Source organism: Podarcis pityusensis (genome assembly GCF_964106645.2).
Source record: "Podarcis pityusensis genome assembly, chromosome: 3".
Lineage (NCBI taxonomy): Eukaryota > Metazoa > Chordata > Lepidosauria > Squamata > Lacertidae > Podarcis > Podarcis pityusensis.
Window position 1 is genome coordinate 32004902 of NC_138026.1, and position 15334 is coordinate 32020235.

General features: G+C 47.0%; 1 protein-coding gene and 1 long non-coding RNA gene across 6 annotated transcripts in view; one reads left to right on the forward strand and one right to left on the reverse strand.

The window, feature by feature from the left end:
* On the forward strand, nt 1-12749 carry LOC308472859. The gene is made up of 2 exons (XR_013983783.1): nt 1-951; nt 7447-12749. It is a non-coding gene; the product is annotated as an uncharacterized lncRNA (long non-coding RNA).
* Nucleotides 9065-15334, reverse strand: part of KLHL31 (kelch like family member 31) — a 23197-nt gene continuing 16927 nt past the window's right edge. For 3 of the 5 annotated variants that reach the window (XM_080998005.1, XM_080998004.1, XM_080998006.1), the window contains exon 3: nt 9065-15205. In XM_080998005.1, coding sequence (XP_080854131.1) covers nt 14473-15205 — 733 coding nt within the window. In that variant the 3' untranslated portion in view covers nt 9065-14472. The remainder of the gene's footprint in view (nt 15206-15334) is intronic. The other 2 variants (XR_013983728.1, XR_013983729.1) reach the window with 2 other exon arrangements.

A 15334-nucleotide genomic window follows, 5' to 3' on the forward strand; every position in this document is an offset into this window, starting at 1 on the left:
GGGATTTTCCAGCCCGAGTTGGAGATGCTTGGGATTGAACCATGTGCTCTACCACTGAGCTATGTCCCACTTGTTCTAAGAGTCCCAGATCAGAGGGATAATATTCTCTGTAAAATAAACATGTGGCTTTAATATTTTGAAACAAAACATTGATTTTGGGTCAGAGAAGAGAATATTTTCACACTTCACCCGTGCAGAAATGTTTGCATTTGTACTGCAAGGAGATCCAAAGTTCTTACAGCATCATGTGCCCCCAGGCATGTTTTGTTCTGTTGCCATTGGTGATGTGCAACTCCACCTCTGCTTAGGAAACATTCCTTCACTGCTCCCTGCTTAAAACCTGTTGTATGAATGCCCAGCCATTGGGGAAGAGGTTATGCGCTCCTATTGCTATTCATTCTTACTCTCTAGGACATGTACTGTTTATGTGCTGAATCTATCCCCTCAATAATTCCCTCCCCCAATTGTGCATCATCACTCATGCATTCAAGCACTCCCCCCCCCAGGGATGCTTCCCCAAAACATTATCAAGATGTTGTTGTGACTCCCCATCAAGGCCAATTGTCAGAGATTATGGGTGCTGCAGTCTAACTACATCTGAAAGTCCATAGATTCTCCACTCCCGTTTTACGGAATGTATTGGACATAGCCTGTTGAGGCAGGTGACCCTATTCTAGTCAGGAAGAATTGGAACAAAACTGCATTTCAAGCTCTAAGAGAGAATTTACTGCTTTTGTCCTATACACAATTGGCTTTAAGTTCAAGAAGAAAGTGTTGTATTCTTGGTGTGAAATTCAAGAAGGTGTCTTCATGTCCTCCAGTTCCTTTATTCCGTTAGTTGTAATGTTGCCCCACCACCACCACCACCGCAGGCTTTAAAAAGTGGTTTAGACTGACAGTGTTAGGATTCATTAAAATGATACAGCTTGCTGTGAACATTGCAGGCTTGTGGTACCCTACCATTCCAAACATGGTCCAAGACGTAAGGTGGCCTGCATATTCTTGATTGCTCACTCTCCCATTTTGGCAGTCGCAACGAAAATCACCTCTCCAAAGCTGCTATTTGCATTTTAAGGGAAGCTTCCCTTGGTGCCCATGGAGGCTTCCATTGAAATGAAAATAGCAGCTTTGGAGAGGCATTTTTTTGTCAGCACTGGCAGAGAGAGGAGATGAACTCCCCACCTGTGAGGGGACGATGAGCTGCTTGTGTGTAAAATCCTAGTCCCTCAGAGTTTGGTCAAGTTTGCAAACCTCTGTCTGTAACGGAGCCCCTTAAACATGGCTCCGTCAGTCGCTGGCAGATTCCGACAGTGGTTGCTTTCGGAATCGCTTCCAACATAAAAGCTCCTTAACGGAAACACGTCTTCTGGACTCTCTGCGTGACAGTTTCCGGCGAGGAGTGGGTGTCCCTACAGGAGGTCCTGAAACCTCCCCACTGTTTTCGCTGGAAGTGTCTCTGAGCCATCCCTCCAGCTCCCTTTCCCTCAGCTCAGCTCCTCTCCCCCTACTGGTTCCCTCTTCAGCTGCTGAGTCTCTCCCAACCTGTGTGAGCCCTTTCACTTCCCTTCCTTCCGATGGCAGTTCCCTGACATCCACCTCCCCTCCAGGGCCCCCTTCATCCCCTCTCGCCCCCTCCTCTACGGGCGGTGAGGAGGCAAAACCCCGGAATGAACTTCCTTCATCTTCCGATGTCCCGAACACTTCTCTCCACCTGTTGCGGTTCCTGGTCTCGAAGTACTCCTCCTCCTCAGAGTCCATCTCCCCTTCCCCTTCCGATTCCGAGAATCCTTCCAACTCCTCCTCCTCATCGGTGGTCCCAAAGTATTCCCTCCGGAACCTCTCCACAGGCTGAGGTTTCCTTGGGAACCTTTGATGGAACGTTTCTATCAATACCTCGTCATTGATATCTTCTGCCATTACCCAAGTGTTTTCTGACTCCGGTTCTCCTTCCCACGCTACCAAATACTCCACCTGATCCCCCTTCCATCTGGCGTCGAGGATTTCTGCCACATGGCTGCTGCATTCCCTTTCTTCTATGACCGGTCCCCGAGTGGCCATCCCTTCTCGTCCCCCCTCATACGGTGACAGTAACGACCTGTGAAATACTGGGTGCAGTTTCATGTGGTTGGGTAACCGGAGCCTGAAAGCCACTGGGTTGACCTGTTGAATGACCTCAAAGGGACCCAATCTCCTGGGTCTTAATTTCTTACAACCTCCTTTGAACGGCAACCCTTGGGTTGACAGCCACACCCTATCTCCCACCCTTATGGTTTCACCTTCCCTTCGGTTCTTGTCTGCCTGCCTCTTGTATTCTTCCTTCGCCCTTTCTAAGTTGAGTTGGAGCTGACGATGGATTGCTTCCATTTCTTCTACAAAATGCTCGGCTGCCGGGACACCCCATCTCTCCCCTTCTCCCCCTGGGAAAGCCCTGGGATGACACCCATAATTAGCCAAGAAGGGGCTCATCCCTGTGGACACATTCTCGGCATTGTTGTAGGCAAATTCCGCCAGCGCCAACTTTTCTACCCAGTCATTCTCTCTGTCATTGACATAACACCTCAGGTATTGCTGGAGGACCCCGTTTGCTCTTTCCGCCTGCCCGTTGGTTTCAGGGTGCCGGGCAGTCGAAAAGTTGACCTCCACCTGCAGTAAGCTCATGAGCTTCCTCCAGAACCTGGAAGTAAATTGTTTTCCTCGGTCTGAGACCACCCTCAATGGCACCCCGTGCAACCTAAAAATGTGTTCTACAAATAACTTCGCTGTCTCTTCCGCCGTGACTGCATGCGAGCAGGCTACAAAGTGGCACATCTTTGTTAGTAGGTCTACCACCACCATGATGGCTGTTTTCCCCTTGGACTTCGGCAGATCAGTCATAAAATCTATCGACACTGCCTCCCAAGGTCGTTCTGGGGTTGGTAAGGGTTCTAATAGCCCCGCCGGTGCCCGCCTCTCCCCTTTGGCTCGCTGGCATTGCTCACACCCTCTTACATACTCCCGTACATCTTCCCTCACCTTAGGCCACCAAAATTCCCTGGTGACCAACCACATGGTTTTGTGTTGTCCAAAATGCCCCGCCGTAGGGCTGTCGTGCAACTGCTTGAGTACCCTCCCCCTTAAGTCTCCTTCAGGGATATACAGTGCCCCTTTGTAATACAAAGCTCCATTTCTTTCCTCGAAACCCCCTGGTTCCTCTCCCTCACCCCTAAGACCTCTGAGCTTATTCTGGGCGTATTCATCATTCTCTGTTTCCTCTACCAGTTCTCTTTGTCCCACCAATGCCGCCCCACACACCCAGCGGTCCTCTGGAATGACATGTCTCTCTTCGGGTGCTCCCTCCCCCTCCAAATATTCAGGTTTGCGTGAGAGAGCGTCCGCCCTAATGTTCTCTGGGCCTGGCACGTAACAAATCTCAAAGTTAAATTTGGAGAACTCCTGGGCCCATCTCACTTGCCGTTGGTTGAGCACTCGTGCCGTCCTCCAATACTCTAGGTTCTTGTGGTCAGTGCACACTTGCACCTTATGTTGTGCGCCAATTAGCAGGTGCCTCCATCTCCGGAACGCCTCATGAATGGCTAGTAGTTCTCGGTCATACACCGTGTAGTTCCTCTCGGATTTGTTCAGCTTTCGCGAAAAAAAGGCACACGGTCTCCACTCTGACTCCTCCTTCCCTGGCTGCAGAAGCACCGCCCCAATAGCTCTGTCTGATGCGTCAGTTTCCACTCTCATCGGTTTTTGTAAATCCACATGCAGGAGTTGTTGTTCCGAGGCGAAGGCCCTTTTTAGTTCCTCAAATGCTCGCTCCGCCTCCTCAGTCCAAACGAACTTCTTCTTACTGCTGAGACAGTCCGTAATGGGCGCCGTCAGGTGGGCAAAGTTTCGGATGAACTTACGATAGAAGTTCCCAAATCCTAGGAACCTCTGCACATCCTTCCTTGTTTTGGGTGTTTTCCATTCCAGCACCGCCTGGACCTTGCCGGGATCCATGGCCAATCCCTTGTCTGACAGGCGATACCCCAGGAATTCCACCTCCTTGGTATGAAACTGACACTTCTCCAGTTTCACCCACAGCTGGTTGGCTTGCAGCCTGCTCAACACTTCTCTGACGTCTCTCACATGCTGCTCCTCATTCTCAGAATACACCAACACGTCGTCTAAGAAGGCCACACAATTCTTGTAAAGCAAAGGCCCCAGGACGTGGTTCATAAACGATTGAAAGCACGCGGAGCCTCCTTGTAGGCCGAAGGGCATAACTAAATATTCAAATGCCCCCAAAGGGGTGAACATGGTGGTTTTCCATTCATCCCCCTTCCTTATTCGTATCAGGTTGTACGCCCCCCTTAGGTCCAGTTTAGTAAAAATCTTTCCCTTCCTGACCCTTGTCAAAATGTCGTCAATCCTGGGCATAGGGAAAGCCACTGGTTCTGACACTGCATTTAAGGCCCTGAAGTCACACACAAGCCTCGGCTTGTTCGTGTTTTTTTTATCCACAAAAAACACTGGGCTGCCCCCCACCGCCCTGGACTCTCTGATGAACCCTCTCTTCAGGTTCTTGTCAATGAACTCTCTTAGCTCCTGCATCTCTCTGTCTGACATGGCGTACAGCTTGCCTACAGGGAGCTGTGCCCCAGGGAGTAAATTGATTTGACAGTCAAAGGGTCTATGCGGGGGTAGTTGGTCAGCTTCCCTTTCGCTGAAGACGTCGCGGAGATCTGCGTATTGTCGTGGTACCTTCACGTTCTCCGTTACTTCAGTCCCTGCTAGGGTGGCTTGGGCCCCTGCCAAACCCTTTCCCTCTTTGCAGTGTTCTAAGCAATGTGCTGAACCAAAAGAAACCACTCTCTGATGCCAGCCCACCAGCGGATCATGTAACGCTAGCCAGCTCATCCCCAATATAATGGGAGCTCCTCCCAAGGTGGCCACATTAAACGCTATCAGTTCGGTGTGCCTTGCCACCTTCATTATCATTGGGACGGTCTGCAAGCTGACTTCTCCTCCCAACAGCTCCCTGCCATCGATCGTGGTCACCTGAAGGGGGTTGCTTAAAGGGATCGTCTGTATCTGGTGTTCAGCTGCAAACTCTTTGCTCATGAAATTGCAGGAGCTGCCTGAGTCCAACAGCGCCTTTATCTTTAGAGGGTGTCCGTTTGGCAGCTCTAGCGCCACTTCTATCACTAGGGCGGGTTTAGGAGGTTCTGGCGTGGGCACTTTCACTGCTCTTTGGCCTGGCTGCTGTGCCCCGACGGTGGCAGCCAGGCGTTGGCTTTTACTTGCTTCGGTATTTCTTCCTCTCTTCCCTCCACAGCTCCTACCATCCCTTGCCATTCCTTCCTCTGGGGGCAGACTCTGGCAAAGTGACCTGGCTGTTGGCAGAGATAGCATTTCCGGGCGCCTTTTCCCTCCTTCTTTCCCCCCTCACTGGGCTTTGAAACTGCGCGCGCGCGCGCTGTTCCGATTTCCATCGGCTCTGCCGGCGGGAAAGTTGGCTCTGGAATGTCTGGAATGCGGAACTCCTTCCAACGTTCCCCCTTCCCTTCCCGCCTCTCCAATGCTCTCGCCTCCTGGCGCGCTCCTATGGTCAGCGCTGATTTGGTCAGCTGGTCCATAGACTCCGCCCTGGGCGCCCGGGAAAGTTCGTCTTTCACAGCCGAAGAAAGCCCTTCTTCAAAGAGCATTTGAATGGGTTCCGCCGATAGATCCCACCCCAATTTATGGATCAACATGGTGAACTCAGTCCAGTACTCACGGACAGATCGGCTCCCCTGTTTGCAAGCCATTAACTGTCTGCGGACCACTCCCTGTTCAATATCGCTGGAAAACATCAGATCCATGGCGCGAAAGAACTTCATCGTGTCCTTTAGGACGTCACTATTCGCTGCCATCAGGGGTCTAACCCAGTCTCTCGCCCCCTTTTCAAGATGCCCAATCACGAAAGCCACTCGTGATTCCTCGTCAGGGAATTCATCAAACTGCAGATTGAGGGCATATTGCATCTCTGTCCGAAAGCCATGATAGTCTTTGGGCTCCCCCCCAAACTTCTGCACCAATCCTGGTACCTTTCTGACGAGCTGGGTGTCTTTCCCCTTTTTGTCTGCATCCTGAGCCCTCCTCTCCTCAAGCCTCGCCGTCTGCAGCGCTAGCTGGACCTCCAACACCCGGTACCTTTCTTCCAGGCTTGGACCCGCTCCAGCTCCTGCTTCTCCGGTTCCGGCTGGGTTGCTCATGATGCCTTCTCCTGCACAAGCTGCTCACGAAGACTGTCGGAATGCTGTGAGGGGACGATGAGCTGCTTGTGTGTAAAATCCTAGTCCCTCAGAGTTTGGTCAAGTTTGCAAACCTCTGTCTGTAACGGAGCCCCTTAAACATGGCTCCGTCAGTCGCTGGCAGATTCCGACAGTGGTTGCTTTCGGAATCGCTTCCAACATAAAAGCTCCTTAACGGAAACACGTCTTCTGGACTCTCTGCGTGACAGTTTCCGGCGAGGAGTGGGTGTCCCTACAGGAGGTCCTGAAACCTCCCCACTGTTTTCGCTGGAAGTGTCTCTGAGCCATCCCTCCAGCTCCCTTTCCCTCAGCTCAGCTCCTCTCCCCCTACTGGTTCCCTCTTCAGCTGCTGAGTCTCTCCCAACCTGTGTGAGCCCTTTCACTTCCCTTCCTTCCGATGGCAGTTCCCTGACACCACCCATAACCTGCAGGTGGCTCAAGAATCACACCCCCCCATGTTATTTACATAACAAAACTGTGCAGATTAATTTCACACATGCAGTTAATATTTCATCCCCCTTGCTCCGCCACCTAGGCAAGCAGCAAAACCCAGCAGGTTTAGCAAGCTCCTGGTGAGCTGTGTTCAGCTCAGCAGGTCAGATAGCTCAGGCAAACATGATAATTCACCTGAGTTGCTACTACATTTATTAGCAAATCACTTTACTCATCATAAGCATATCCATTGGTCTGATTTCAATGGGATTTACTTCCTGGCAAAATATTTAGACTTGGAAACCTATTAGGCTTCTCTCGAAAGGAAAAGCCTGGTTGTGGGAATCTTATTTCAGCCAGAATTGTGTGAATTTGGACGACATTTTTCTCTCTTACAATTTCAGCCCTTGGCTGATACTGTATCTTTCAACTGCACATAATGTATACTGTTGTTGTTGTTGTTTGTTGTTTTTAAAAAAATACAATATATATTTCCAGTTTTAATTATAACAGCATTTCTTGATTTGGTTTTCCAATGTGTCGGCATCATTTTACTCCTTTGCAGAGTTGTAGCACAGTCTCATCTTCTTTGTTTACCCTTCTTCTTCGAAAGAGAATTAGCACAGAAACACAAAGAACGTACAAAATAAGTTGATATGAAAACATCGTCTGAGGATTGTATTATCATGTGGCTCATTGATGTGTTTTAAAAGAAGAAAATGCACGCATTTTATGTTAACAGAGCACTTTTAAGCCGGATACATATTTTAAAATGCAGTAGAGGCTCTATTGCTCCCTAACCTGCCTCACATGGTTGTTGTGAAATAAAATTGGGGGTGGGAGAGAGAACCATTCATAATCTGAGCTCCTCAGATTAATAAGGTAAAGGGACCCCTGACCATTAGGTCCAGTCGTGGCCGACTCTGGGGTTGCGGCGCTCATCTCGCTTTATTGGCCGAGGGGAGCCGGCGTACAGCTTCCGGATCATGTGGCCAGCATGACTAAGCCGCTTCTGGCTAACCAGAGCAGCACACAGAAATGCCGTTTACCTTCCCGCCGGAGCGGTACCTATTTATCTACTTGCACTTTGACGTGCTTTCGAACTGCTAGGTTGGCAGGAGCAGGGACCGAGCTCACCCCGTCGCGGGGATTTGAACCGCCGACCTTCTGATCGACAAGTCCTAGGCTCTGTGGTTTAACCCACAGTGCCACCCGCGTCCCGTCCCCTCAGGTTAATGGTGGGATACAAATATGATATCACTGGTAGAGAATCTGCTTTACCTGCAGAAGATCCCAGGTTTAATCCCCAGCATATGTAGGTAGGGCTGCATCTTCAATTGTCCATAGTGCAGACATGACCAGTAGCCAGAGTTACCCTACAGATGTTCTGGAGCTCCATCTCACATCAGCCCTAGTCTGTATCCCAAAGCCTTGAAACAGCAGAAATCATGGACTGTACTTTCATGCAAGGAATTAGAAAATTAAGAACTTAATTGACAGTCAACACAGCTTTCCATAAAGTACACAGGGTGTGAAATGAATATTCCAAGTACTACATAATGGAGGGAAAAATCACCGAAGGGAATAATACAAAGAATATTTTATCGTCAGAGTACTTATATTACTTCAGTGGAGATGGGTTTCATTTCAACAGACTTCACAATTGCCTTGAAGGTTTTATGAGTAAATAGAGTGGCTGGATCTAGACACATCAAAGAAGCATTTCAATTAAACACGTAAATTTAAATGGGGAAAACAAGTAGAGAAAAATGGGACTCCACTTCGCCATCTGGTGGCACAATGTTATATCGCACATACAGTGCATATCAATCGCTTTTTCTTTACCAGTCTAGTTCAGTCCAGTGTGTGCTGTGCTAGTAACACATTTACTGTTCCACCACAGTGCATCACATTTTTAAGTAATAAAGTTCTCAAACTAAATTTGTGCATCTTCCAGTAAGAAAGGTATGTGTTCCCTTGTAACTACCGCAGTCTAGCCTGAAAGTGTTTTCATTTTATAACTTCATCTTTTGAAAACAAGGAAACCTGAGCCCCTCCAAAAAGTTGTTGGACTCCCATCAGGTCCAACCAGCATGGACAGTGGTCAGGGGTGTTGCAAGTCCAACAAAAACCTGGAGTGTCAGGTTTCTCATCCCTGTTTTTAAAGCACGTCTGTAGATGTTGCAATATTGGAAACTGCTCAGTGTCATTAATCTCTGTTAACTTAGATCTATATTTTCAGTGAAGCAGAGAAGAAAGAAGAGACAAGCAAATGTATACCAGATAGTGTGTTTTCCCCTTTCATATTCGTTAGTGAGAATATGAAAGCTACCACCATTTTATTCCCTACACTCTAATAAATCATAAATCAGTTGAACCATCAATCAGTTTATTAGTATAACTTTAGATTTTCATTGACAGCAACCTTTCTTTCTCTCTCATCGTACAACATGGATCCAGGTATTTTGTCCAACATTCACTTACCCTTAGACTCGCTCAAGTTTTTCCAGAGAGAATAGTGCAAACGGCATCCCACTGTCTTATTGTGAATGACACCTTCCTATCCTCAGGCTTTATTACCATGCTTCAATCCTGTCAATGCGTTGCAGGCTTAGTCTCTGTGGCAAGGTTTACCAACAACCTCCTTTTACTGCTGCAGCTACTGTGCTTCAAGCTCTAGAACAGGGAACATGTGGCCCTCCGGGTACATATTGGATTCTAGCTGCTGCCACACGCACAGAAATTAGCAGCTGAAGTGACTAATTATCTCCATGCCACTTATTTCAATGCCAGGAAGAGCATGTCAGGTTTCTGTTAATGACACAGAAACAGGGCTTGCCTAGGAGGTAATAACCTTTAGCAAACAGTAACATTTCTTTTGCTACAATCTCAGTTTAATTGAGAAAAGTATTATTAACTCCAGTCACATGACTCTGGAGTTGCACTGACTGAAGACTCCTCATTTTGAAATTATTAGCTCCAGGGGAGTTTTGGACTACCATGCCTATGAGTCCCAGCCAGCACAGTAAGGAACATGATCATGGCCTTGCTGGCTTGAGCAGATGAGAGTTTTAGTCCTAAACAAATGGAAGGCAAAGGCTGCCCCAACGTGAGAAATTTTGCACCTATTTGTATCCCTATTGAAACTGATGGGACTAAAGGCCCATTGACACTTCTGCTTGTCTGTTGTCTAGAAAACACGGGCCCAAGCCATTTTCCTCTTGACCCACAATTTCTAGGCTTAGGTTGGAGCGGTTTCCCCCCTTGACCCACTCCTTTGCCAGGGAAAACCCACTCTTTAGTGCTAAATCGGAGCAAATGTCAATCCGGAACAGAGACGCCATCTCCTCAATCCGACTGCGACATCACGCGCGGGAAGTCACTTGACTTCCTGACATTGCAAGGAGCCAAGGGGTGGTGCCATACTGCCTCTGAACTTTGAGGGGGTCCAGCTCCCTCAAAACAAAAACATGGGGTGGGGTGGACAAAAGTGCCTCTGCCGTTAGGAGCTGGCACCTATTATCTGGAGAAAAAAGCCGAATGGTCATTTGCTCCAATTAAGCTATAAGGAATGATTTTCCCTGGAGGACAGCATCAGGACAAAAGGAAGCGAGGGTGAGCCCTAACTGCAGAATCGGCAAAAGATGCCACCACACCTGTAGTAGCCATTAATACAAGACTCCTGCAGCCATGAACCTGTCACATTGGTTCTATTTCCATGCAGTCTCTCATTCATTGTTTTCCAAAATCTTACATTATGACACTTTAGGTGGCTTGGAGTTTTAAAGGGCCACTTGTTATGATGAGAGGTAGCCTAAGATCCTAAGAAAAAACTTGTGACATTAGACCAGTAGTCCATCTAAGCCAACATCCTGTTTTCAACAGTGGCCAACCAGATGCCTGCAGTCACCCACTGCTGTTGTTCCTCAGCAAATGGCATTCTGTGGCATATTGCCTCTAAACGTGGAAGTTTCATATAGCCAGCAATAACGGCTAATAGCTATTGGTAGATGGGTCACCCATGATGTTAGACTTTTTCATCTGTTACATTGAACACAGGAACAAGCCATCTCCATTATGCAAATACAAATTGTTTTGTGCAAAAAAAAAAGGTGTACACTTGTTTATTGGTACAGCACCACTATTCTGTACACTGGTACACAGATGGTACATATTTTGAATTTAATGTGTATCTCCCACTGAAGTCTAATCCCCATCTAAGCCAGTAGCCATAACTATGTCTTGTGGTTGCAAATTCCGTATTTTAAATGTTTAATATTTTAACTATGTGTTGTATGAAGAAGTACTTTCTTTTGCCTGTTTTGAATCTCATCATTTCAGAGTCAAAGTTGAGCAGATGCATCTCTGATTGAATTCCCTCCCATGCTTCATAACTGCATAGCCTGCCTCAGATAAAGCCACAACCCTACTAAACTTTAAACGGGATGAAAAGTCTTTCTTAAGGGCTCCACTTTGTGCAAACGGAGGCCTTGGCCAATTATGCGAAAACTTGGAAAATAAAACTTTCTTCCTACCTGACAGACTGCCTTCTGTTCAATATTTCCCATCTCCTAATTTTTCATCCAACAACATGACCTCTGCAGGCAACTACCATCCTTTATATTAATTAAACTGCTATCTGGAAACAAAAGAGCCCAGTGAAAACAGCATCTTTTACAGGGTCAGGAACTGGACTGCGAAACTGACAGTGACAAAAAAATAAAAATGACAACATGCGTCGCCAAACTCAAGACCTAAACACAAAATCCAGCTTCCTTAACCTTCACTTTATCTCAATACATTCTTCATGTACACAGAGGACCTATGCACACTCTTCTCCTTCATCAGCTTGCATTCAATGTCACATCCGAGGGAGACAAACAAACGCTCATGTTTAATAACATGCAATCATTACCCCTCCGAACGAGGGAGGGCATGGGAAATGGTGTATAGGCCTTATACCTATACATCCCATTTAGATCATAGGCAGGCTGACCTGAATGGCCTACTTTTGGGGGGGGTGAGGGGGTGTAGAATCCCTTTGATCTGTCAATCACACCAAGTAAGTGTGTATATTCAGAAAGACCTCATAACACTGAAGGAACAACTGGATTGTAGAAGTGACTCTGAGTCTGCATTCTTGCCAGGGCTGGACGCCACAATTGCCCACAATCGCCCCTAGTTATGTAGTGTTGCTGCAAGGCATTGTGGGAAAACTACAATGGCAGCTGCCATAGGAACCAACTCCTAGGGGCAGAGAGGGCTTTGCCTCCCCCTCTGTAAAACATTTGAGGGGCCTGCGCCCCCCCCCCCAAGTTTTTGCCATTCAAATGGTGTCTGTGCACCAGGTCATGTGATCGATTATGCAGGGCGGGGCTTACCTGCCCCCCCCATATTTTATTCAAGTTGGCACCCCTGGCAGCTGCCCATCACTCATCCTTGTACTGAAACAGGGGGCACTGGGAAGTGATGTCAGCCACTGCTGTGCTTGACTTGTGTAAGAAATGCCTTGATGGATCAAACAAAGGTTCTAGTCCAGAATGTTGCAAGAATCCCAGCAGACACCAGAAGGCCCACCAGGCATGGGATGGCAGCCTGAATAATAATAATAATAATAATAATAATAATAATAATACTTTATTATTTATACCCCACCCATCTGGCTGGGTTTCCCCAGCCACTCTGGGCGGCTTCCAACAAATTATTAAAATACAGTGGTCTGTTAAACATTAAAAGCTTCCCTAAACAGGGCTGCCTTTAGATGTCTTCTAAAAGTCTGGTAGTTGTTCTTCTCTTTGACATCTGGTGGGAGCGCATTCCACAGGGCGGGTGCCACTACCAAGAAGGCCCTCTGCCTGGTTCCTGGTTCCTAGTAGCTCTTGATTTTAAACCTATCAGAGCCTACGGTCCCAGCCCCCCTGCCATGATACTTAGCTTGGGGACGGTCTGCCCATAGAGCCACTCCTGATTTATTCTACTTCCCCCTCTCTCTTTCTTTCTTTCTCTCTCTCTCTCTCTCTCTCTCTCTCTCTCTCTCACACACACACACACACACACCACACACACACACAAATAAATAAACAAAAAACCCAAAACAATTTGGGTCATTTTTTTCTTGCAGATTGTGAAGAGACAGAGATTATTTCTATTTTTTACATTATTGGTTTGAAATATGACTCAGCAACATGGATAGGGCCATTCAAGTATATAAACGGGAGGTGGGGGAGCTAAAGCTGGCTATTCTTCTTCCATACTACATAATATAAGCAATTCAAGTGGTAATGCTTTATTAAATTAACAATAAGGTGTTGGATTCCCAAAGTTTCCCCTGTCATTCTACCCTAAACAATACTACTTAAAACTACCTTATTGGACCAAAGTGTTTTTTCCAATTTCAGCTTACCTATTACTATGAGCCATTAAGCTTACATTTTAGAATGCCACGTGGTTAGTTTTTGTTTTTTTTAAAAGTAATGTACAAACCTTTGTTGTTGTTGTTATAGAACTAATGCAGTAGTGTTTACAAAAATGCTGTCATCCCCCCCCCCCCAGTTTTTAGATTTTAAAAATAGCTGAATGGTATGACCGAGATGAATTTCAATTCAAGCTGCAATCTTCTGCACACTGCTACAGAAGTAAGCTCCATTAAGCTCAATGGAGCTTACTTCTGAATACACAGGTAGAGCACTGAATTCTTGGAATACAATCAGGAGCTGTCAAGATCCATGGGGGCTTTGCCATTAACTCAGTGAGGGGTGTGTGTGTTGTATTATTACATTCCTTCACAGTGAAAAGGCTGTTTTTTAATAGCAGCTCCTACCTGCTCTTCATCCTATAGAGTGGCCTTCCTTAACTTGGTATTAAGGAAGATCCAGTTTCTCAGTCCACCAGCTCTGCAGCTCAGCCTCGTGCTGGCAAACTCTTTGTGGTACAGCCCCGGGGGTGCCACCTATACTCCTCCTGCCCCAATGTCAAGTTCTTCCAAAAGTTGCCCAAAGTTGAGCATAAAGGCACACAAGCTTAAGTCTACTTCCTCCCTGCAAAAAGCTCAACAACTCTGGTCAATCCAATGAGTAGATCACTGCCAGTTTATTTATAGTGGGAGTAGATCATAGTCTCTTGGAAACTGGACGTGCCTGATCTATGTTAATTAACCTAGAGCAGAACTTTTATGTGTGAAAATGATGTTATTAAACTGGAGAAAGCTGGCCAAAGTCTAGAAATGCCAGAGTTGAACTTCTGTAGGTCTGCTGTCTCACCCCTGCATGGAAATTATTGAAGGAAGGAAATCTAATGCATATGCAGGTAACATTTTGGGGACTCTGAGATGTTTGACATAGCCCTATGCATTGCAACCCAAAGAGACTTTAAAATATTAAGTGGGATACAAATTGATTAAAGATAACGGTATGTTAGTTTTACATAGCAGGTGATTACTATATTTTCAAATATACCGTATGTTGGATGTCTTTGCCTATTCTCTTTTAGGCCGAAGCTCCAACTCTTGAGAACTTGGGAAACAGCTCTCGAAAGAAGCAAGGTGCTTTTAATGTTTAAAGTCAGAGGCCTGTGGCTTTGTCCTGAAGTGGCAAGTGCCTTACATTTTTTAAATTTCTCAGGTCATACCATGCATTTCCAATGACATGAAAATGGGCTGGTTTTGCAGAACCAAAATTCACCGGCAAGCAAAGGTCGCCTCCCCCACCCTGCCCCCACCCCTTCCTATAGGCACGTAAAAAAGGGTTTAACCTAGTCTTTCTAAGCCTACGTTTTTAAATACTTAAATACTGACTGGCACTGAAGATACTGAGCTAGCCCTGGATTCCCGGGTTTTGGTATTGGGCATCGCAATGGTACAGCAGGACACTCCGACAGTGGCCTCCGGCAACTCATCCTCATCGGTCCATTCATTAAGACCAGGGTTGTAGCATTGAATGCATTTCTTGTATTTCTTTTCTATTTCATTCCAACCTCCCACCAAGTAAATTTTCCCATTGAGGATGGAAGCGCCGGCGGTGCTCACGCCGGTTGGGAGAGGAGCGGCGTAATTCCACTGGCCGGGGTAAGAACTGTAACACTCCACAGGAAGCACGTCTACCCTTTCCCCTCGGCCTCCCAGTTGGGACCCTCCCATGACATAGACCTTTTCCCCAAGGGAAGTGGCGCAGTGCCACCCTCTCGGGGTACTCAGGCTGGGCTTGTCTTGCCAGCTGTCGCTAGCCGGGTCATACATGCAAACCGAGCGGGAATAAGCGTTATTGATGTAGCCTCCGGTGACCAGGATCCTACCATCTATGACCGCACTAGCATGGCAGCACCTAGCCACCTCCAGAGGGGCCTTCATTTGCCATTGATTAATTGCCGGGACATAACATTCGACGGAAGAGAGACAGCCTTCCGAGTTGCGGCCGCCCACTGCGAAGAGGAGACCGTTGAACACGTTCAGGCTGAAATGGGTGCGCTTTTGATTCATGTTGGCCAGGTGAATCCATGTGTTGAAACGAGGGTCGTACCTGAAAGAAATAGGGAGGGGGGAAGGATTACTGGTACGATCCAGATACGAACTTCATCTACAGTTCTAAGTACAGTTCAAATTTGTATTTGCTGTAGCTGCCACTCTCTTATTTGCTACTTTTCTCAGA